The sequence below is a fragment of the Mastigoproctus giganteus genome, chromosome 1 (genome assembly GCF_048544385.1).
Source record: "Mastigoproctus giganteus isolate SK-2022 chromosome 1, ASM4854438v1, whole genome shotgun sequence".
Classification (NCBI taxonomy): Eukaryota; Metazoa; Arthropoda; class Arachnida; order Uropygi; family Thelyphonidae; genus Mastigoproctus; species Mastigoproctus giganteus.
This window is the reverse complement of record NC_143575.1, coordinates 264,989,054-265,015,257: the sequence shown is the minus strand read 5'-3', so window position 1 is coordinate 265,015,257 and position 26,204 is coordinate 264,989,054. Positions and strand designations below refer to the sequence as shown.

At 35.7% G+C, this 26,204-nt stretch overlaps 1 protein-coding gene across 3 annotated transcripts in view; it reads left to right on the top strand.

Annotated features, from left to right (window-relative positions):
- LOC150091902 (uncharacterized) overlaps positions 1-26,204 on the top strand; it is a 121,628-nt gene that overhangs the window by 91,942 nt on the left and 3,482 nt on the right. For 2 of the 3 annotated variants that reach the window (XM_090377375.1, XM_090377371.1), the window contains 3 exons: positions 281-383; positions 7,108-7,303; positions 12,663-13,504. In XM_090377375.1, the coding sequence (XP_090233501.1) occupies positions 281-383; positions 7,108-7,303; positions 12,663-13,504 (1,141 nt within the window). Of the gene's footprint in view, positions 1-280; positions 384-7,107; positions 7,304-12,662; positions 13,505-26,204 lie in introns of those variants that run through there. The other variant, XM_090377385.1, reaches the window with a different exon arrangement.

Below are 26,204 nucleotides of genomic sequence, written 5' to 3'. Positions count from 1 at the left end.
TGTTTTTTACCTTTTTGTAAATTAACTGTTAATTTCCATGTTGATGCCTTTCACACGATATATTTTTTTGTTATTAAAGTTGAAACAAATTGAATATTACATAATGAAATGAAATTCAAACATTATTTAATATCCAAAATCTTGTTTGTAAATGAACAAAATGACATATATTCTGCCTGATTTGCATTTGATAAATGAGTGAAAAGTTTTATCCAAATTGCAGTTTTTGTATTCTGAGTTTTATTGAAAATCTTAAGCTGTGAACTTTTAAAAATTTCAGTGTGAAATATGTTTAGCTTGGCAACATGGAGTCTGTTTTGATATTGAAGATGAGAAGGATGTGCCTGAGAAATATGTTTGCTATGCTTGCTCAGAGCCAAAAGGTATATATAATTATACTGAATGCATGTATTTGTTAATTTCTTACTAATAATTGATTTTATATCTAGAATTTTTATAAAAATAAATAGATGAATTGTTTAATTTATATATACACTTAATGCTCAATTTAAACTAGGGTTTTTAACAAGTGAGCAAATCTCCCTTTTTAAAAACTCTTGGTTTAAATTGAGATCAAAAGTCTCGCAAAATTCACCAGTTTTTTTTTTTTTTTTTTCATAATTCGACCCATATATTTCCATGTTTTTGCAATGCACAGAATGCTTTTAATAAAATTAAAAAAGGTCAAGGGCTTCAAAATTGAATTACTTTCATGTATTTATTTAAAGTTTTGGAATTGGAATAAGGAAGTTGAAGAGAGAGGTATGAGAAGGTTAAAAATCTCTGATTTAGACAATGGTTTTTCATTTTTCAGAAACTCCATGCATATTGAAACTAACAGTTCATCAAAATACAGGATGGTCTATTCTAAAGTGCATCTCTTCTCAGTTCACTGAGAGGAGATGCAATTGATTACTACTAATCCTGATGAGAAAAGGTGTCTATATAGCATAGCAGCACTTGCCTTTACTTTTGTATCCTCCTCCTCCCATGCTGTTTTGAGATTTGGTGAGGATCTTCTGTTTTGGACTCACAAATGGACCAGAAATCTGTCCTGCTTTGCAGAAGATATTTGTGGATGTCCACTTATTTTCTTTTTGTTGAGACTGCAAGTTTCTGATAATTTTTGTAATAAACGTGCCTCTATTGACTGATTACAGTGAATCTTTCTAGCTGTTTCATGTGTAGAAGGTCCCTCAGCATTCAAAGTAGCAGCAACACTTTTCCTATGTAGTTAATTGTGAAAACTTAGCCATTGCAATAGCACAAAATACTGGACACGTGGCATATGCACTGTATTTTTACTGCTGCTAGAGTGATGCAATCATGTATGGTGCATGACTCATCTAAGAGAGTTTGCTAGAGATGGATGATGTAATAGGGTAATGCTATTACAAAACATATATGATATATTGCCAAATTTCCCAGAAATTTGGTGAATTTTGCAAGTGATGCAATTTTTTCTATGTACATACACCACTGTATGTACATAGTAACATATTACTGTCTATAATACATGTATTACTTCCTTATTTCGTTAATAACAAATGAATTATAATGTTCTAAAAAATAACTTGGGTTCAAAAAACATACTAAAATATCTACATTCAAGTGTCTAATAAAACACAAAACTTCACTTTCTATTTTGACAAAAAAAAAATCTTGTGAGATCATTTTGGCAAAATTTTTAAAATGAAATATTCAATATTGCTATCACATTATATCACTGATTTTCAGAAACCGAAGACATTAAAATATCTCTTTTTGAATTTCCCCAATGCTTGATTTACAACTTATATATATAAATATATATATATATACACACACACACACACACACACACATACACAAAGATTAAAAATACTAATTTTTTTAGTGTTTGTTTTCATATGTGAAAGTACCTATTGATATATGTATTTTGTGTAACAACCTATTCTCAGTGGCAAAAGATTTGTTATTCCAAATGTCATTCAATTTGACTTCTCCTACATTTTGAGCTATCTCTGTATATAAATGGAAGTATGTTTTAGAAATTTTGACATTACTTAATAAATTAAAATCGGATCAGACCAGATTATCAGAATATGTTATGTTAGTCTCTGGGAAGGTATTAGGATTAATTTAAATTCATTAGCCTCCATTCCAATTCTATTGCAGCTTGTTTATCAACACTACTAAGTGGTAGACGACTCTCATCAAATGTCGCAGTACCACCACTTTGCTTATTGGAGGATTCAAGTGGTGAAATCCATGTTTAGGCTCCAGAGCAAAGCTGTGGTAATCCTCCCATCCCTTTCATCATGCAGCTTGATTAAGGGATGGACATCATGACAAGATCCAATCTTTACATTTCGAGAGTATAGCTCTAAAATGGAATTTGCAGGCTGTCCACTAGATAGCCAACCTTACTGAATCTGTTGGTAACTCTTTAGGAAGCATCTGGATCAGTGTATAATCTTGTTGCTTCTACTCTACCAGATAATGGCTAGAAGAAGTCTGAGTATTGTGTATGTGGGGGGATTGTCAAGGCCACATTATATTCTTGCCATGTGTACACTATATAAAAAATTTCATTACTTCCTACAACTTGTCCTCCCACCTTTTCCTACTATTGAATACGTCATGAATAGTCAAATGAATAGAACAAGCCTCTGCAAAAAGATCTAAACCTCCCAAACACTTTCTCGTTCTTTTCAAAAATATATGTGGTCTCAGTGATGTCCATTTCCACTTACAGTCTGCAAAGCCCGACATACTTTTTCTGACAGAATCTCAATTATCATTTGATTCAACCACTTCTCATATCAGTTGTCCTAATTATTTGCTGTACAATTCCTTTTGCATCAAAGGTGGTACCTGTACATATGTTTTCTCTGATATTCCCTGTCAGAAACTCAGTAATTTGGAATCTTCTCTTTTTCAGTCCTCTGTGACTTAAAATCCCTCTATCCCATTTTCAAATTCATCTGTTGCCTTTATCATTCTCCAACTCCACTAATCACTTGGAACTCTTTGACTTTTTTTTTTTTTTTTTTGGAAACTTGACTTTCTCCAGTCCATCCTAATAGTAGGGTAATTTTCTTTGGTGATTTTACTGTTCATAGCATCAGCTGGCTTCCGTTTTCTAGTTACATGGACCCAGCTGGTTGAGATGCTGAGGCTTTTGTGATTGTTAATGACTTCACAATGTTGATTTAACTACTAGAATACCAGACAATCCTAACCATGCAGCCAACACATGATCTTTTTCTCACAAACAATCCTTTTAAGTACTCAGTCGAGGTGAGTGGTCCTCTAGACACCTCAGATCACAACTTGATGTCTTTTCTCTTGTGGCCATTCTCAACCTTGTGCAGTTTGGCACTGCTAGAATGCAAAATGGGATGATCTGCGAGATTTGTATTCTTCTTTTCCTTGGTTGGATTACTGTTTTAAGTCTTCTGATGTCAATGTTTGCCTAGATCATGCCATTGAAATTATTCTTGTAGGGATGAAATCCTTTATTCCACACTGCATCTTAAAATATCCTCTATCTAAACCTTGGTTTTCCAATAAATGTGCTAAGGCTGGTCAAGATATGTTGCATATCGCAATTGGCTTGAATCCAAATCTCCAGTTTCGTTTTCTGCCTACTACAATTGTAAAGCAGTTATTAATCAGTCCAAACTTGCTTTTGAACAGGCTAAGAATAGAAAACTTGGTTCTTGTGCAAATGGTAGTCAAGCATTCTGGTCTCTTGCCAAAATTATTGGTGACAACTTTTGCCCATCTTTATTAATACTTCTGTTAAAACCTGATGATTCTATTGCCACCTCAGCTAAAGATAAAGCTGACCTGCTGGCTGTACTGTAGCTAGATCTTTTGCTGCCCCTCTCAATACACACCAAAAATACTACAAAAAGTCAAAACAATATATAAGGAAATAAATTAAAACACTATGTTTATTTTTTAAGTAAAACTTTAATTCCAACATTCTAAAATGTTATTTTTCTTGCTTTTCTGCTAATTAAGTAATAAAAATTACTAAGTTAACATAAATAAAAGAATCGTCGAAAAATAAAATTGTGTCTCACGTGAAAAGTGTCACCTGGGGCAGACCGCCCTTCCCTAGCTACGCCACTGCCTGCTGGCATCCTATTTTTCTTCTAACTCTCGTATCAACGATCTTGATAAACCATCTCCTACAATTCCCAATACACTCAAATGCCTCCTGTGGTCATCTGTCAAAAGAATGTCAGAAGAATTTTGAACACTCTTGATACCAAGAAAAATGCCATGATGTTATTTCTATCCTTGTTCTCAAAACCTGTGCTCTTGAGCTTACTCCTGTCTGTGTCACCTTTTTACACTTTCTTATTCCACTGGTGTTTTTCCTTCTGCTTGGAAATTTTCCCTTATCTAGACAGTTCCTAAAAAATGGTGACAAATCTCTCCAATTGAATTTTCATTCCATTGCAGTTACTTCTACTCTTTCTAAAGCAATAAGAGAAATCGATTAACTGTCCACTGCTAAACTATCTAGAAACCTTTCATCTGATCAGTGATTGCTACTATGGATTCTGTCTGTCAATCCACTGGTGATATACTGGCTGATATTACCTATGGACAAATTCAATGAAAACGTTTGGTGGAATGCAAGCAGTTGCCCTTCACATTTCAAAAGCTTTTGATCATGTTTGGCATCAAGGTCATCTAAAAATAAACTTCTGTCTTATGGTTTTCAAACTGTTTTTTGTAATTGAGTATCCAGTTTTCTTTCTGGCCTCTCGCTTAGGGTCGTGCTAAATAGCTCTCTGTCTTCTAACTGCTCCACCAAGGCTGGTGTTCTTCAAGTGAAGTTCTATCTACCACTCTTTTTGTCTTGTTTATTAATGATCTTCAGTTAACTGGAAATCCTATCCATAATTTTGCTGATGATAATACATTGCATTCCACCTTCCAGTTCAGAAACCTTGCCTTGCACAAACAGCTTCAACTTCTCGAATGTCCACTACTTGTTCCTAAAATGCTGATCTCTAAGTAATTCTCCACTAAGGCAAAGAGGCTCAGCCCTCTCTTATCTCATAAAAAACGATTCTTTTTCTCTTATGCTTATCTTCAACAACACTCAGATTTCTAAACAAGATCACATATCTTTATTAGGGATTACCCTGACTTCTAATCTCTCCTGGCATAAGTACATCACAAATATTGCTTTCTCTGTATCTGAAAAACTGGGTTTTTTTCTCTTTCCCATCTTCTGTCATTACTTCTCTTCTAAACAGTTACTCACTCTGTACAAATCTCAAACCTACCATGGAATATTGTTCCCACATCTGGGGCAGTGTTCCCATAACTTCTCTCAGGTTTCTGGACTCCATTCAAAATAGGGCAGTTAGCTAATTAATGACCCATCTCTTACAAAGTCTCTCCACTCTCTTTCTCATAGACATTCTGTTTCTGCTGCATGCATTTTCTATAAATACTTCTATGGCACTGTTCTTAATTGGCTTTTGTAATTCCCCCTCTTTCTTTGAAACTAGTTCGAACACATGCCAGCCAGTCAGCATCTTTTTACTGTTCAACTTTTTTTCTTCTTCCTCATTTATTCCTTCATCTTCCATTTTCTGGAACAACCTCTCTTCATACGTATTTCCTGAAAATTGCAATCTGCAGAAGTTCTAGTCTAGTATCAATAAGTATCTTCTTTCAACTTCTCAACCTTCTACCCACGCACAATATTAAGTACTGTAGGTTCTAATTCCTTTTGTAGAAAAACTAGCAGATTCCCCAATCATTCACATATTGCACAGTTTTAGCCCTATTGTTGAGTCTGCTAAACTAGCCTTTGCTTGCATGAAATTCTAGAGATGGTTAGCAGCATGTTTGTTTGCCCAAAATTTCTTCCTATCATCATACAAAACTTGTGTCATACATCACCATACTTCGAATGTTAAAAGTTTTTTGTTTTTTTTTTTCTTGTTTTATCTTGGTTTTCAGTCCATAATTTTAATGGTCTTTTTGTTTCCTTATTCATTATATCTCACCTTTTTGACATAATCACTGACTGCATATTTCCAGCATTTCACACATATTCTTTAATTTTATCCTTTTCCTTCATGGGTGAATACACAGTTGACTGGCTTAAGTCTACTAATTGTCCAATTTAAACTATAGATTCATCGCTTTCAGCACACCTAATTATTTTAGGCTGTGTCTCAGTTGTATTAAATTTATGAGACTTGTAATTGCTGTTATTAGTGCCTTAATTTTTCCTTTTTCCACTCATTTTTAAAAAATAAGGGCAAAATACATTAAAATTGTTAAATAATATAATTGCACCAAGAAACACTTATATACAGACTAAAAAGATAATGGGCAGGTTGTGTGGCATTCAGTCACTAAATTGTTGAATAATGGCAGAAACACTTGTACTGACCAAGATGGTGATGTGCCATTACTCTTGGTGGGCAGGCTGCATGACATGTGGTGGCTCGCAGTATTTATTCATCAATTTTCCAATATCTGAAAGACTAAGGACCACATCTAGAAGTCGGTTTAAGAGTGATAGTATGTAATATCTGAAAGAACAAGTCTGAATGTCAAGGACTGCCTGTACAGAAGTTTTTGATCTCTGAATTACGTTATTTGATAATTGAACATGTCTGGAATATAATGCACTGCATACATTACGTAACTTGTTTATATTAATAATAACTGGCATTGACTGTCCAAATCTGTTGTTTGTTTCATTAAGCAGCATTAAGTGGTGGTAACTATTACAACCAGTTAATGCTGTGAACGCGGATATGTTTTGGCTTTTTATTTTTATTTTTATTTTTTTTAATTTTCACTGTTTTATTGCCATAATTATTTTTATGTTATGATTACTTTTATTGTTATTTTTGTGTGTGTGCTAAATAACAATCATCCAATTTCTCTGAAAATTATTCAGATTTGTATGATCTACTTCAATCAAACATGCAGAAATTACATCCAAATTTTATAAATAATTCTTTTGTTTGGTATCTCATGCCAAATAAATCAAAATAATATCTTTCTGTTTAATTTTAAAATCATATATGTTATCCAGGTATTTTTATAGCTTTTTTTTTATTTACTACTAAGGTTTGAGAGAAAGTTTCCGCTATAAACATGACCATGATTGGTTTAAGAAGGGAGAAATGACAACTTTTCAATTTATAAAGGATAAGAATCCTTCCACCAGATCTGCTACTACCTTGGCTACACATGATTTAGTGGCATCAATGCACAAGATATTTGGTGTGCTTCATAGTCTGCGTTGTAAGCTCAATATATTAGGGTATGTAAACATTATCTTGGTTTTCTGTTATTTTACAAATCTTGCATGTTGAATTATGAGGTAAGTTTCATATCACAAGCTGGATAATATCAAAATCTCATAATATGTATAAAATTAATTAACTGATAACGACTGATAAGTAGAGAAAAAATTACCTTCATACATTTTATACTATAAACATTTATTTATGTTGTGAAACATTATGTAAAAATAAGAATTCAAATTATGAGCTACTTTTTTTTTTTTTTTTTTTTCCTTCATTTATTGTATTAGGCAGTCTCTGCCAACCTGTGGCAACCCCACTACATTTACACAAAATCACTCAAATAAAAGCCAGTTAAAAAAAAAAGAAAAAGGTAGTTTCTGATCAGGAATGTATTTACCAGATCATAGAGTTCAATAAAGCTCAAGCAGCAACTCAAGTCACTGTTGTAGCCCAAGGAGCTACCATTAAGTTTACACACTGTCATGCAAACGAACCTGTAGAATATTGTCATTACATTGTGGCATATTATAAATAAGTTACGAACACAATCTTCATCATGAACAGTGTCTGTATCTATTCTTACCATTGAGCATGTGATCCATTGTGAAGCAACATGTCCTGCATAAAACCATATATATACAGCACTGTGCAGCTAGTAAAATCCAAGGAGGTAGTATAGGGGAACAAATTCAATTAATTCTCAATGAAGAAGAGCACCAGAATATTTATCAAAGCTATGTGGGACAGCATCATGAACTTCCAGAGATGATCAGATAAGCATTTTTAACTGCATATGTAAGGCTGTACCATATCCCCTCCAAACACAATAACCTCTGGCTGCTTCTTTGCTTACCATCTTCTGTTCATTGGGTATAATCCTCACCCAAATCAAATATTAGCTAATTCCAGCCAGGCCAAATTGAACCAGTTGAATTTCCCAAATTGTAAACCAAGGAGGTTTACGATTATGGAACCATAGAGCACAAAGAATAGGACTAAGATTCTCCACTGTGCGTGGCTCTTAATTTCTTAAAGAACAAATCAGTCCGAGAATCTGTTACAATAGGGCAATAACATGCAAACCATCCTCAGGCTGGACCTTTAATCCATAAACAGAGCCTTACAATCCTCAATACATTCAATTTTTTGAAAAATCTAACTCTTCAGTTCCATTCTAATTAATTGAAAAAGATTTCATGATGTGGAATTATCCTTAGCGCACACCTCTGTTCTCGTTTAATATTAGAAGTAATCATCTCACAACATAATCAGAATGATACCATGCATCCATGCTTACTCCAAACTGGTAAATACAGTATTATTAAAATTATGAGCCACAAGAAGTATTAGGGTATGGCTAAGCAATGTGGTTTTCATCAACATCTAGTTTAAACATCAGTTTTCATATATCCAAGCCACATACATTTATATATACACTGATTTGGCTTTGCATTATGAACATCCCCCCCTTATGTAGGAATGTACTAGTATGTAATGCTAGTGGAGACTCAAAGGTGGGAATGGCTGATAAGATTATAGTTCGCACAAACACATGGTGATCAGTTTCTAAGGTGATCAAATGTGAAGATGGTTGACATGATCTTTCTGACTTCGATTGTGAAATGATGTTGGGAACAAGACATGCAGGTGCCAGTATCTTGACAATAACTAACATGGTGAAGTGTTCGCCATGACTGGCTCAATAGCAGTTGAACAACAGGCCAAAGGTCACATGTGACACAGCACAGTGGCTGGGGTTGTTAATGACAGTAATGGCAATGTTCTACTGCAACAGGATCGAGAAAATTTGGACAGATGGGCTAAGAAGTGGCAACTGAAGTTTAACATTGACAAATGCAAAGTACTGAATTTGGGTAGAAGTAACCCCAGAGAAACATACCAACTGTGTGTAATGAAAGAGATCTGGGAGTAATTGTGCAGTCAGATATGAAGTTTTCTGAACAATGCAGACAGGCTGCCAGAGCAGGTCATGGGCTATTGTCAATGATATACAGGAATTTTGATTGTAGGGAAAAAGGAGGTGATTATTCCTTTTTATATGGCAATGGTCAAGCCACACTTTGAGTACTGCATACAGGTCTGGAGGCCTCATTTTAGGAAGGATGTAGAGTTGCTTGAGTGGGTACAGAGAAGGGCAACGATTGGTGAGGGGAACAAAGGTTTGGTCTAACCAAGAAATGCTTAAGTTCTGCAAATTGCAGTGACTGGAGGCTAGGCACCTGCAAGGTGATCTGATTGAGGTGTATAAGGCCTTGAATGGGTTGAGCATGCTGAATTCTGATGGGATTCTTCCGCTTGCTCAGATTACAAATGTGAGCGAGCATAAATTCAAATTGAGGAAAGACAGTTGTGGAATAGATATGCAGAAATTTGCCTTTAGCCAGCGGATCGTTAATTGCTGAAACAAACTTCCATCTGTTGTTGTGGAAGTTGACAGCTTAAATAAATTCAAGGAGGAACTGGACAAACTTTTAGAGGGAATGGTTGTGTAAAATTGTGTTTTTTTTTTTTTTTTTTTTTTGCTGATGCTACATAAGCTCATATGCTTGCTTTCTTGCATCACATGCCTCTATTACTATATAGCAAGTTCAATGTCCACATAAATCGTGTGCCAGACATTACCTCATATAGGCTGTGGCAGTCAATAGCCATCACAGATATCCATGCTCGACACAAGAAACTGCACCTTGTGTGGGTACGTCAACACCAACACTGGACTACCAACATGTGGAAATCTGTCACCTGGCCTGATGAATCCCATTTCCAATTATATCATGCTGATGGGCATATCTGCATTTGGAGAAAATTATTACGAGGCTATGACAAGTAGATGCACTGTTGGTGATTGGCAGGGTGGAGTCAGTGGTATTGTGGTTTTGTGGTATACCCTGCATCCTATGATCACTATTAATCAACAGCCCAATGGCAGTGTTTGCCTTTCTGTTGTTGCCAACTAATTACACTGAGTGGACAGAAATTATAGATACCTATCTAGTAATGGGCAGTCCCACCTTTCGCCTGGATAAGGGCAGTCATGCTGCAAGGCATTGAGTCCACAAAAGCGTTCCACAGGTATTTCCATCCATGCTTGCTACACCGCTGTCCATAATTCCATCGCATTCCTGGTGGAGAATCCAAAGCTCGAATGGATGTTTCCACAGAATCATAAAGATGCTCCACAAAATTCATGTCCGGTGAATGGGGAGGCCATTCAATGGTGGTTGAATCTGCGGAATGCTCTTCAAACCATGTTCTATTCACCATGGCTCTGTGGGGGAGGCACTGGAAGAGGCCATTGCCCTGTGGGTACACAATGACTATGGAGGGATGCAGATGGTCTGCAAAGATACATAACCTGGACTGTTCAGAGGCATCTAGACTTACCAGAGGTCCCAACGTGTGCCAGTTGAACACACTCCAGACCATTACCGACTGTCCACCTGCCTAAACAGTTCCTTGTTGACATGACGGGTGCATAGCTTTGTGCGGTTTTTGCCAGATACATACTCTCCTGTCTGCTCGAAATAACTGGAAATGGGACTCATCAGACCAGGAAACCTGTCTGCAATCATCCAAGATCCAGCGCCAATGTTCTTTTGCCCAGTTTAGGCCGTAGAGTCCTGTGTTGTGGTTTTAGCAATGGGACTCTGGTGGGTGAGTGGCTCCCATAGCCTATTGTGGCTAATGATTGCCAGATGGTCTTGGTGGAGACGTTTCTGGCATCTCCCTCATTGAATTCAGCGGTGTTTTGTGCCACTGTTGCTCTCCGGTTGGCCGAAACAATGCAAGACATGTCAACAGCCACGTTCATCCACAACCTTTTCCGCCTATGGCACTGTCCACAATGAGATGTTATTCTGGAATTGGCATATACACCCTTAATACTGTTGAACGGGGATAGTGCACTTTCTGTACCACCTCCGCGATGGAGTGACTCATGCATTGGGCACCCATATCATCCATTTTTCAAAGTAGATTAACTCGCAACATTTATCCATACTGACATTGAATTACTGTTTACATGAATGCAGTGATGCAGCATACCTATATACCTACCAAGTGGTGGGTTTGTCAACTAATTACTAGCGAGATGGGTGACAATGTCATGTTGCCCAGGAACCAGGTATCCAGTGGATTCTGTCCTTTCAGTGTACCCCCCCCCCCCCCCCCTTCATGATGACAGTAGATCCAGATAACTCTGAAAATATACATTTCCATTTTTTTTTTAAATGGAAATATACATTTCCATTTTTAAAAAAAAATGTGTTGTTCATAATAGATTGAAAATGCAAGGTGATATCAAGAATTATTTTTGCCAATTTTAAAAAGGAAGCAAGTGTCCTATTTTTGTACAACATGCTTGATAATTGGAGGGAAATAGGTGTGCCTGGTAAAGAGTTAAATGAGAGTTACAAAACTTCTGTAAGGCAATCTGACTAAACGTGAGATTAATAAACTGACTTGTTCTGTACTTGTATGGATACCTTGAACTAGCTTAAATTGTAACAGACCTATTATGGTCTCTTGAACTTGGAATTAACCAGGTTTTTATTGTATCCAGATTCATATAGTGGTCTTTTTGGCTAATCAAGGCCAAAAAATATTTCATTCCATTATAGTCTCTTCTCTTCAAATTGAAGCATTTACTTTTAACTACTTCTTTAGATATGATTTATGATATTGTGTTTCCTGCCTACCTCTCCTGACTTATTGAATCCCCCAATGTCAAGTTTTTGATACAGTTAAGCTCCTTAACGAGAACAACATCTATCTGGGACATTAGAGCCCCTTGTACTCTCTCGAACATTCTGGGATAAACAGAAATGTCCAGCTTGTTCAAAAAACTCTTCCCATTTGGTGTATTTCTTGTCAACATATTCTGGTTTATAGGAGTTAAGTTGAAGACTTCCATAATGAAACAAACATACTTACTAACCCATTCAATCTGTCTAAAGAGATTTTTGCCATACTGCTCAGCACCATTTACCCTGTAACATACCCCAACCATCACCTTCCCTTTACTGCAAGCCATTTCACACTGACTGTGGTAACATTACTGCTACCTTCAGATTTTCATAAGCACCACCATTCTTCCACCCTTCCATTCCTCCCTATCTCTCCTGAACACACAGTATTTATTGTCTCAGTAATCTCAACTATATTAGCAATAGTTCAAACTTGATCAAAAGCACAGATTTATTTAACTATTAATAATACTCCTGATATTACTGTATAGACATTTAATTTTTGAATTTTATTGCTTTTTTACAGTATAGACAAAATATCCAAAAATAACAAAATATCCAACATTTTGTTATTTTTATTTATCAATTTATTTTTTTCTTTTTGCAGTGGAGAAAATCATATAGATTTAAAATTATGGTCTAAACCATCCACGGGAGAAGCAGAAGTACCCAAGAGTGAGCCAAAAAAATTTGATAGCAAAGATTTTCTCAAACAAGAACCCAAATCTTTCCCAGATGTTTCTCTTGGTCATAATGAAAATGTTGTAGGCATGTCTTCAATAGATGACAAACTACTAATTCATCGAGACCTTGCAGCATTTGATCATTCTTATTTTTCACCAAAAGAAGAGAAAATTACAGATCTCAATACAGTGTCATTGATGGCTTCTCAAGATGAATCAAGAAGTGATGATAGCATAGGAGGTTTTGATATGTCTAATCATAATCCAGAAACAAAGGTTGACACTTCACTTATATTTCCGCCAGATAATATAGAATCCGGTGTTCCGTGTCCAGATATGCCTTCAGAACGGGATGTCAGTTCTATATTTTCAGAGCAGAACTTGGTTTCTGAGGTTGACACACATGAGGTTAACAGTTCAGTTGAATGCACATCACAAATATCATCTTTAAAATTTAGCAAAACTGAAGAAAATTATGTACCACTGAACAATGTTTCCATAGATATAAAATCAGAAGTTATAAGTATGTCACCACAAACACAAGAAACAATAACAACTGAAACTTCCTCAGAAATGAAGGAAACATGGTCTTCTTCTGCATCAGTATCGAGAAAGAAAACCGAAGCAGGTAATAGTGCTGAAGTTAAAAGCCAAGCACCAATGCAATCTGAAATCTCTATTTGCAAGAGAAACCTTCTTGACCACATTGCTTATTTGCATAATGAGCTGGAAACAAGATTAAGTGCAGTAGATGAACAACTTGCAGGTAAGTTTTTGATTGTATTGCTTGTTTGCTTTTTTTTTTTTTAATTAAAAAATAATCAATAGTCATTTAAAGTAATAATTTACATAATCATCATAGTTGCACTTATAAGAACAGACCACAAAAACTAAAACCTTGTCTGGAAAAGACAGAAGTTTTTCTACATAGCATTCGTCTCTCAAACTGGGAGTATTACAGACAAGTTGCTTCAGTGTTACACTACAATTAAGCAGCACTTCTCCAAGATTAGGGTTCAAGCTCCTGACTGCTAAATACAGTCGATCTGCCAACCCGCACTGGACCAGTGTGGCACATTATGGTCCATTTCAATCAGCATGAATTGTTGAGGAGGCTTCCATCCTACAGTGCGTTGATAATGGCTGCAGTTTTCTCCAAGAAATATGATGTCAGTTATTTGTAATTAAGTTCTCTCCCATCCCACCCAAACTGACCATTTTGATAAATAATTATTGTCACCTCATTAGTTAGAAGCTAGATGCTACACTGAAGAAGTGCACCACTTCTTCATCAAACTTAGATACTTTAGGACACCAGGCATCATATCTGTTAAAGAAAGTTATAATTGACATGGTGGCATTTACATATGCGTTTTATATAAATAGATAATAAATATGAGGCCTTAATCTATTATACATCATCAAAACCATTCTTGAATATGTTTTTTTATGACATTATTAGCCCCAAATTTTGCATCTGCAAAGATAAATCATATTTCATTCAACAAGTCTAAACCAGGAACTGAGTTTATGATATTAAGAAAGCTAAATCTTAATGTCACTTTATCTTACATTGATTTCAAATTGTGAAGCTGTCATAGCAAGTCAGTGCCATGTGCAAAAGACTTGTCATCTTTTGTCTGTTATTTGTCAGCTGTTGCACTGATGTGGTGTATTACCTTCCAATGAGGTGTAATCACCAAATCCATCTGTCTGAAGTGACACCACATTGCAGATAAATAAAATCATTTAATTTTAAAAATATGTAGCATATATAAAAAACTGCAGCCATTATCAACCCATTGCAGGATGGAAGCCTCTTCTGCAATTCATGTTGAGGGAAATGGACCATAATCTTCCATGCTGGTCCAGTGCGGGTTGGCAGATCAACCATATTTAGCAGTCAGGGGCTTGAACCCCAGTCTACTCAAAGAGCATGTGCTACTGCACTCCCGCTCCTGTAGCATATATATATATATATATATATATATATATATATATATACAGGGTGTCTCAAAAATACACGGCAAAACTTCAGGAATGAGTTCCTCATATGTAGACAATAAAAATATTTTATATCAACATAGTTCCGGAAATGCTTGGTTCCCGAGTTATTAACCGGAATGTCTTATCTCCTACAAGTGATTTCCTTCATCGCAAGGTACTGACAGAATCTGGTAGTTTTCCATTCCGACCATGTACTCAAATCAGGAGCAAGCAGATATGCACTTTATGTATGGTTTGGCGGATGGCAGTGCTCTGGAGGCTCATCATTTATACCACGAAAGGTTCCCAGAACGAAGATGTACAGACAGGAAAACATTTGAAGGTATCCATCGCTGCCTTTGTGAACATGGGACCTTTACACCTCATGCTGCCGACAGAGGACGACCAAGATCTACAACTCCTGAAGTAGAGGGTTGACCAACTGCCTGGCCTCCACGCTCATCTGATTTAAACCCACTAGATTTCTTCTTGTGGGGCCATTTAAAGTCATTGGTGTATTCGACTCCGGTAGCTGGTGTGGAAACTCTCCGCAATCGAATTATGGCAGGTTGTGAGACAATACGAAACATGCCAGGAATTTGGCATCGTCTTCACGAGTCCACGAGATGTTGATGTGAGGCCTGTATTCAGGCAGAAGGTGGACATTTTGAACAATTACTATAAGGTGATGTGAACAGTTAAGTGTCACAGACACCTTCAAAACTCAGAAACGAAGCATTTCCGGAACTATGTTGATATAAAATATTTTTATTGTCTACATATGAGGAACTCATTCCTGAAGTGTATTTTTGAGACACCCTGTATATATATATATATATATTGTATTGGTTTACTTTGCTATACCCTAAAAATAAACATATAATTAGCAATAAAATAAAAATAAAATTAATGATTATGCGGCTAATTATTGATAATCAGATACATTGAATGTCACTTTTTCAAGGGCTAACACCATTCAATATATCCCACCAATAATTATCAAGGCTGTCTGTTTCGGCGCCTCCGTAGCCAGGTGGGCAGGAGCAGCAGTGCGTAGCACACGCTTCTTGATTAGACCGGGGTTCGAGCCCGTGACCACCAAATACGGAGAATGCGGCAAGGTCAGGGAATAACCACCGCATATCCCCGGAGCAATATGGCCTTAGTTGCTAATTCTCCTAAAAAAAAAAAAACTCAACAATAACAACAGCTGTCTGTTTCTGATTGTTATCTGCCTGTTTAACTAAGTTCAAATAATAAAGATAAAGGCAATCTATGCTAAACTTTAAATTTAACAGCAAACAGGCAAGATAACAGCTAGCCCGATAGATAGCTTTGAAACAAATAATACAGAAAAAGAGTGCCAACCATAATTTTCACTTGAGTTGTGGTGTTTTTTATTTATTTTATACATGTGCAAAAGAAAGTTTATGCTGACATTAAGAGAAAGGAGGTAAGAATAAGTAAAGTAATAGTACCTCAGTTTCCCTTGAATTACTCTAATAGATCTTGAAGTATAGAATTTAGGGTTAGAAAGTAAAAAGTGAAAGGCAAAGAAAATAGCTTTTAATAATGGATGTACCAGGAGCGTCACTGGCCAACCCTTTAGTAAGGGATCCTGATATAACTACAAGGGGTTAAAGGATGGTATGTAATGAACAAAATCAGAATTATAATAAAGAAATATAGAATAACAATTGTAGATTGTATTAAGGAAATAAAAGAAATAACAATTACCAAATGTAGGAATATTTAAATAAAAATTGCTATTTGTAAGAATTCTATAATAATTAAAATAATTCATCCTATCTGATATAATAATAAATTGCAAACCATCATTGAAATATTCAATTAAAAGTAACCAGTTACAACAAAAAGAATAAATTGGAATTTGCAGCCTACCACCCTACTCTGTACTAAGTATAAAAGAATGAGTATTTGGGCACATGTTACCTATTATAAAACAAATAGCAACAACAGCACCCTCTTAGTTCAGGTAACTTCAAGACAAACTAAATAAATATTTAATTTATAAAACCAAAGAAAGCAGCACCCCCTGAATTTCATGTAACTTAAAGACAAACTGACTTAAATTATAGTTAATAGTACACTATAAATTTGAACTTTATTCAGATAATATCCTATGAAAATAAATAGTTGGTTCTCAAATTTAGAATGACAGGTAAAAATGCCAGTTGAAATGAAATTCCTTTTAACCTAATTGAAATTAGGATGAAAAAGTCATATAGGTACAACTTTTTCAATGAGCATAAGCTATATGTGACATGCTCTCAAGGCAGTGCCTACTATATACATATGTACAAATCCTCAAAAGGACTAATGTAATTTTAAATAGCTACTATAGAATTGTAATAGCAAACTTTTATGAACCAGAAGAAGAGAATTATAGTGAACGTTGAGAGCTAGTAGAATTGAAATACTTATTTAGAACATACTTTAGCTATGATGTAACTTGGATTTACAGTGGTACCTTGAATTGCAAGTAACTTGGTCTACGAGTGTTTTGCAAGACAAGCAAAAATTTTCAATAAATTTTAACTTGATAAACGAGCGAGGTCTTGCAATTCGAGTACAGTCAGTCCTCGTATAACACGTGTTTACACTACATGAATTTGATCATACACAATTTATAAATAGGGGAACAATATCTTATATAACACGAACCGAATTTGCTTATGCACGATTCGCCTTTGTGTTTTTTTTTTTTTTTTTTTTTTTTTTTGTGTTTTTTACAAGAAATGGCAGTTGAACGCAGAATCACCCCAACCGAACGCAACACGATAGGAATGAAGAAAAGATTCTGAAAATGTATTTATGTTTTTTATATCAGTGAAGAGGAAACACATTTCACCATAATAACGTAAAAACCAACACAATTCTAGCTATCAGTATAATCGCAAATGCAATTAGATCGAGTTTACTACCAGTTTATAACAGATTCCACTAGCAGGAACACAACTGGAAATTGTTTTTATTGTTTTATGGTAGTAGCCCCTAGAAATGTGCTTTAGTAAAATGTGAGGTGTTAATAGGGTATCTCTGCCTTTACAGTGTTTATTCAGTTGCTACACACATGCAGCTTTATGTGTATCAAGCGTGCCTCCTCATTTTGTAATTGTGCTTTATTCCCTAAAAATTGTCTGCCGTCACGTGATCACATGCTGCTCGGGATTGTGGGTAATTGTCTCGCATGCTCGGTCTCAGTCGGCATACCTCATTCGTGCCTCGCTCGAATGAGGTATGCCAAATGTAGTCAACGCTAGCACGAATGTAGTCAATATTCGTGCTAGTGTTGTGACCACATGTATGTGCGTAAAGCATTTTTTTTATTTTGTGTTCAAATGTAGTGACTGTTCTTTATTAACTGTACACTACGAAAATGGCCCCAATGAAGAAAAGGGTTGAAAAGGAAGGCGGTAAGAAGAAGGAGATGATTACAGTAGAAGTTAAGAAGGAAATCATCGGGAAGCACGAACAAGGTATGAAAGTGGCCGCCATTGCAAGATTTTATGAGAAGTCTACGTCAACGATTTGCACAGTATTAAAGAAGGAAGAAGAGCTAAGGGGACTAGATGTAGCAAAAGGAGTCACGAGAATATCAAAGCAACGGCCACGTATTCTGGAAGATGTGGAAAAGTTGCTTTTGGTGTGGATAAACGAGAAGCAACTAGCAGGTGATACTGTGTCCGAGAACTTGATCTGTGAGAAGGGAAAGGCCTTGTACGCCGACCTCGTAAGTAAACTGCCAGGTATGGCTACAGAAAACGAAGAAGGCTTCAAGGCGAGCAGGGGGGTGGTTTGATAACTTTAAGAGAAGAAGTGGCATCCATAGTGTTGTGAGGCACGGAGAGGCTGCGAGTTCGGACGCTAAGGCAGCTGAGGCGTTCGTTGCCGAGTTCCAGAAGCTCATGGTTTCCGAGTGTTGCCTGTCGCAGCAAGTTTTTAATTGCGATGAAGTGGGGCTTTTTTGGAAAAAGATGCCAAAGAGGACCTACATTACAGCAGAAGAGATTGCAATGCTCGGTCACAAGCCCATGAAAGACCGTCTCACCCTCTTGCTGTGTGCTAATGCAAGCGGTGATTTCAAAGTCAAGCCCCTGCTCGTGTATCATTCTGAGAATCCACGAGCCTTCAAGAAATGCAAGGTGCAGAAGAGCCAGTTAAACATTATGTGCAGGTCCAACAGCAAGGCTTGGGTCACTCGTATCTTGTTCGCTGAATGAATCAATGAGGTCTTCGGTCCTGCAGTGAAGAAATACCTTTTAGAAAAAAAACTGCCACTCAAAGTGTTGCTGGTTATAGATAATGCTCCTGCTCATCCTCCAGGCCTTGAGGACGACTTATTGGAAGAATTTGAGTTCATTAAGGTCAAGTTCCTTCCTCCCAACACTACTCCATTACTCCAGGTCATTTCGAACTTTAAAAAGCTTTACATCAAGGCACTATTTCAGCGATGCTTCGAGGTGACCAAAGGAACTAACCTTACCCTCCGAGAGTTTTGGAAAAATCATTTCCACATCGTAAATTGCCTCAAGATCATCAATAAAGCCTGGGATGGGGTCACCAAGAGAACCCTCAATTCTGCTTGGAGAAAACTGTGGTCTGATTGCGTTGAGGGGTTTGCTCATGAACAGGAGCTGCCAGTTGTCGATGAAATTGTGTCCTTGGGGATGACCATGGGACTGGAGGCGAATAAGGACGACATTCAAGAGCTGGTGGAGGAACATGGCCAGGAGTTTACCACCGACGAACTGATGGATCTGCATCGCGAGCAATAGCAAGAGGTTATGGAGGAGATCTCATCTGAGGAGGAGGAGAAAAAAATGGAGACATCCCTCTCTTCAAATGAGATTAGGGAGGTGCGTAAAATGTGAGAAACAGTGCAAAATTTCATAGAAAAGCACCACCCGAGTAAGGCTGTGGCAGTGCGAGCGATGAATCGGTTTAACGACAATGCAATGTCATATTTCCGTGAAATCCTCAAAAGAAGGCAAAAGCAAGTGTCATTGGATAGGTTCCTTGTTAAAGTCGCACAAAAAGAAAAAGTCAACAGATAGCAGTGATTCCGTTAGTGACAGTGAAAGTCGTCCTACCCAATAATTAATAAATTCGATTGCTTTATATTTTTAAATTTAAATATTAAAAATATAAAAAGGTATGTATGTATTTTGTATTAATCATTTTTACAGTACACATATATGAATATTTTTGAGTTTTGGAACAAATCATCTGGGTTTCCATTATTTCTTATGGGGAAATTCGCTTTGATATACAAGTGCTTTGGATTACGAGCATGTTTCCAGAACGAATTATGCTCTCAAACCAAGGTACCACTGTATATTATTGTGCCATTTATTAATAACAATAAAAATGGCTTTATGAAGATGTTTTGTGATAAAATTAGATGGAAATCCATTATTAATAAACTTAGATCTCAGGTCTATAAGCAATTTTATGATATTATTAGCATTATTACATATTTTTATCAATCTAAAGCTTTGTGAAACAATGATATTCCTGTGAATTCTCTTTGAAATATTAGAATGCCAGTGTGTTAGACTAATGGATTTAAAACTAAATTCTTTGCGCTTTTAGTGTACAGGTGACCCCTGCTTAACGGTGATAATTTGTTCCGGAAAAACATAGCACTAAGTGAATCCACACGAAGCGAGCGCCGCATTCCCATAAGGTAACATATGTATTTGTGAGTTGCAGTCAGTGCCATAGGATATTTCCTAATAAATAATAAACAGTAGTGAAAAGATGCACAAATGTCGGTCAAAATATTTAATATTCGAATATTTGTAGATATAAAATATTCTGCATTACATACGTATATAATTATGTGGCACCTACTTACGTATCAAAATTAAACTTAAATTTCCAATTGAAATTATGAATTTAATTGATCTAAATTGATTTTAATTAATTTAATTTAATCGATGAATTTAATCATGAAAAATGTGTCGATTTTGAGTTGTACTTTGACCCTCTTCCTGGTAAACTAAAAGGGGTTTTATTTTTAAATCCCCTGCAGCGTTACCACCCAACAATAAAGCTTTGAAACCTGGCATGTTTTTTTTTCTTCTTTCAATATGAAACTTCTTTTAGGCATTCATTTCCAAAAAAGCCTGCTTCATCTATGTTAAAAACTTGTTGAGAAGTATAACACAATACCCCTTTTCAATAATTTTAATAAGTTCTTTTTTGAAAGTTTCGGCTCCTTAGTCTGCACTCGCGGCTTCTCCCCGGATTTTAAATCTATTCAATCAGCCCTTACTAGTTTTAAATGGTTCCACGCTTTTTTTTTTTTTTTTTTTTTTTTTTTTGGTGAGTTTTCTTCAGATCATCATATAGGCTAATCTCTCTCTCTCTCTCTCTCTCCCCCTCCCCTCTTTTTATAATATTTAACTTAACTGAATTCTGCATTGGATATTATCTTCAATAAAATTAGTTAAAATCTTTCCCACTAAAATTAATTCTTTATTTTTTATAATTGTTCTTACAATTAAACCTGTCAGTCCTAAATTATGGAAATTAGGATGAAACAACGACACATCCACTTGTCGTTGGCCAGAATCGATTCGCTTCAAAACGTCTAATTTAATTTTCAAATTCAGTCTTTTTCTTACATTTGTAGTCTTCGTACTGTGTCCAGACATTGCTTTTTCATTCTTATCTGCCATTATTAACTCTTCGAAAATGTAACTGCATTGGTTGCATTAATTATGTTACAATGTTCGAGTAAACTGTTCATTGCGCACGATGTCTAATACACTGTACTGAGTGATGACTAGACTTTGGATAAATGCATATAACGCAAATATTACAAGCAATATACTTGATCATATTTTAAAATGTTGATCTCGGAACTATGTAACAAGTCACTGTACTGCAATTAAATTAGCGTGCGAGAAAAATTCTCAAGTCGGCGTGGGAAACGTTTCAATGCTGTTTTGCTATTAATTTTCAAGCTATCGACTCCATCAAATGAAACGATTTCGTTAAATATGCCAAAAATGCAATCTGTAAAAGAGCATTATAGTGATTTGAGACAGAGTTATAGTCAGATAACGGGTTATAATATAAGAGCGTTATAGCGAATCAGCGTAAAGCAAACCGCATTATAGCGAGGGCCTGCTGTATAATATTTTATCTTTGTAAATTTCTATATCTAGATAGGTACTTGTACTGCTTATTGGTACATTCTAGCTGTAATTCAGGTAGGTAGTGCTTAACTATATCTTTAAGAAAGTTTGGCTCATTTATGACTATTATATGACTATTATATTATATGTATCTGGTGGTAAAGTATTAAGTTTTTATTTAAGTTTCTTTCAAAATATTGCAAATAAAGGTTAGCAACTAAGCATGAGCTGCAGGCCTCCATTGCTATACCTGTATGTTGTTTATACAATAGAGGTCATTGTTAAAACTGTCTATTAAATAAACATAAGTTAATTATGCAGTCCCAATAATTCTGTTGGCATGATAATATGTTTTGGTGGTATTCATAATAATTACTAAATACAGATTTTGAGTTGTTATAGGAAATACTATTAAATAAGTTTATAAAATCGAATGTACTTATATGTTCTATAGTGTTGGAGTTGTTATTTAAACAGTCTAAGATTGGGGTGTTATTAAGAATAATTCTAGATACACCTATATTACTTAATATGATGTTGAGTAGAGATTCTAGTTAGACTCTCGATTTTCTGGGATAGATGGTAAAAAAAAAAAAAAAAAATCCCGGATAATCGATTTTCCAGTTAATCCAAAAATATCAAAAAATGTTCAGCAACCTATGTGAAAAATATAGTGATAGATAAAAAACTTAACATGCACTACTCGCTTGCCCAATATGCTGCTTCCCTTTATTTTTTACGATGTTGCATATGGTTTAGTTACCAGCATTATAATGGTTTATTAAAGATTCACTGGATGCGCTGTTTTCAAACTTTTGAATAATTTCAAGTTTTTGTTCAATTGAAAGCACAACTCTTTTGCGTTTATTCATCATTTTCGCGATTTCTAACAAAAAAAAAATATTTACTTTAAAAAACATTTCGACATCCCTGACATAAATAACGAAACAAAATTTGTCTTTTTACAGTGCGATGGAACACAACAATCGATGCGACGCACTAAACATTTGTTCTCTCTCTCTCTCTCTCTTTTTTTTTTTTTTTGAGCAGCATGTTGAAGACAGCAGGGGATAATAGGTACATATATTAATCTCCCAATCACAGCTTATAACACTGCGTATTTACGATTTGCAAAACATTTGTTTATACTTATTCTATTTATTACTTTCCGGTTGATTTTTTTTTTAATTTGGAGTCTTGAAGTGTCCCAGTTAATCTGCTTCCCGGTTAATCTGACCCTGGAAAATCGAGAGTCTTCTGTATATAAAACAGGTGCAATATTTATCAGTTTGACCTTCACAGCAAAAAAGACAAGGGTCTTTTGAGTCATTACTTGAGAGGTCTAGGTTCAAATTCCCATTAGAGACTGGAGGGAATGAAAAATTTCTTCAACTGGGGCTGTAGTTAGCCAGTCTCAGGCAGAGGGGGTTTCTCCCTCATGAATTATTTTTGGTTTTTGAATGCATTACTGTGTATAGACATAACACACACACACACACACACAGCATGATATGGCCTTAACTGCTAATGTGCTATATAAATAATAACAAAACTTCTTGGCAGTGTTATTATTTGTAGTGTAACTCTGAGGGACCTGTGATAACCTTACAATTTGAGTAATAAATGCCAATCAAAACAACTTTAAAAAATGCTGCTATAGTGATTATACTAGATTCCTTTGATAAATATGACTGGTTTGATGATGTATAATCTATTATATATCATCAAACCAGTCTTGAATATATGCTTTTTTTTTTTTTTTTATTATATTGCCTCCAAATTTTGCATTTGCAAATATAAATCATACACCATTCAAGAAAATCTCAACCAGTAATCGAGTTAATAATTAAAAAGCATGTCATCAGGAAGGGAATTTACTAATTAAATAAACTAACCACTTAGCATTGAACTGGAACCTTATTTATCACCTTTATAACCAACCTCCATGGCATTTTGCAGTCCACTGGGATTACAGGTGCCTCCATAGCCAGGTGGGAAGGACCAGCAGTGCATAGCACACACTTCTTGATTAGACCAGGGTTCGAGCCCGTCACCACCAAATACGGAGGATGCGGAAAGGTCAGGGAATGACCACCGCATATCCCGGAGCAATATGGCCTTAGTTGCTAATGCTCCTAAAAACCAAATAACAAACAAACAAAACTGGGATTACAAATATTGTCAATCAAGAGGTTTTGTAAAGTAATATATTCTAGTGAAAGGAGCTTCTAATTAAAATAAACTGAAATTAGCAATTTTTAAAGAATTGCTAACTCCTATTTTTGAATAACTGTTTGTTTTCTTTTTTGATTTGCAATAATTACTCACATCTTTAATTTGGTAGTAAAACATATTTGGGAATTTGATTGTGAATTGTGAAAGGTATTTGAGAATATGTGCTGATAGATGTTAAAAATTAGTACTATAGTTTATAAGTTTAGTAAACTTCTAAAAAATCCATATTAAAGGCAAAACTTTGAACCTTACCTGGGAATATACCAGATATTAGGCCAACTTGGGCTCTAAATTATTTAATTAAATAGTTACCTTAGCACAGAAGCAGATAAGCATAATTGCAATATTATAAATATATTTTTTATGGAAATTTCTGTCACATCCAATTTATTATTATACACTGAATAAAATAGATACCTCCTTTAGTTGATTAATTCACATAATAGTTTGTTATAGATGACTTGTGATTATGAATTCACTTAACAAAACATATTGGATGACATCTTATACATCTCTTTATCTGCAATATTCAAAATAGAAATTTTAACAGAACTTTGATATGGTCGGGTGGCTCCATAAAATAAAACTGATTATCTTTTATTTGAATCAGTTAAATGATCTTCTGATTAGGTTTAGTATATTATTGTCTTGTTAGAGTTTGTATCATCGTGTATTATTTATAATACATGATGATACAATAGAAGATGAAGATAATCTATTGAATTGCATAGAATTTTTTGTGTAAATAATTGTTAGGATATTTATGAACAGATTTCTGCTATTGCTTGAATTTCAAAATTTTTGCATTTTAATTATCAGATTACTATATTTGGATAAATAGTCTTTAGGAAACCTAACAGAATGTGAATTATAATTTTCTACATTATTTGTGATATATTTAATAAAAATGACTTTTATGGTATTTCACCTGATTATGTTTGTAAAATACTTCTTTTAAAGAGTACAGGTAACCCTCGTATAACATGGCAGTTAGATTCCTAAAAAATGTCATGTAGTGTGAAACCATGTTATACAGGACTAAGAACCAGTACAAAAAGGGGGGTTACGTTCCAAAAGTTAACAAAAATATACCATATTTTTATAAATCGGAAAATTACTTTTTATTGAAAAAAGTAATAACTGAACAAACGTCTTACAAACTATGATACATACAGGGTGATTCACTACCAGTGCGACAAACTTGCAGGAGGTGTAGGGGGCACAAAGACGAATCGGAATCACATAGCATTGCAGGGTCCGAAATGCCTTCGTCATGCGGTAGAGGACGTTGAACGGGAGGTCGCGTGAACAGCGATCCCGCTGGAAGTCAGCATTTGCGAACCGTTTCTGTTGAAGAAACCAAGTAGTAAAAGTCCTCCGGAGTGGATAATCTGCAGGCTCCAATGATTGGACGCGTTACAGATGGTATGAACTCATTTGGTTTGTTGACAGTATCCTCCATACAGTGGATTGGGAAATACCCCAATTGTTGGCCTATCGCTCGAGTACTCGTACTCGGATTGCCTTCTGCAAGATGTAGGACATTCTCCTCATTGTCTGGCCTCCTCGTCGTTCGCTCTCGATTCATGGTACCTCTCGTGAAACAACCAGTCTCACGTAACCTTCTGTGCACATGTGCGAAAATCGTATGATGAGGAGCACACCTGTGCGGGAAACGTTCCTGGTACAAGCTCAGAGCGGCACACCCGTTACAGTCCGCAGCTCCATACGCGAGGTGAATGTTGGCCAGTTCAACGTTTGAATACTCGTCCATCCTACTGCCTCGGGAACCGGTTCGCAAATGCTGACTTCCAGCAGGATCGCTGTTCACGCGACCTCCCGTTCAACGTCCTCTACCGCATGACGAAGACAATTCGGACCCTGCAATGCTATGTGATTCCGATTCGTCTTTGTGCCCCCTACACCTCCTGCAAGTTTGTCGCACTGGTAGTGAATCATCCTGTATATGTCAGATAATGTACTTTTGTTTAATTTTCTTCCTCTTCATCGCTGCTAAGCACAATCAAACGAAAACGTTTTCTCTGTTGCAGAATATCTTCACCTGAACTTTCTTTT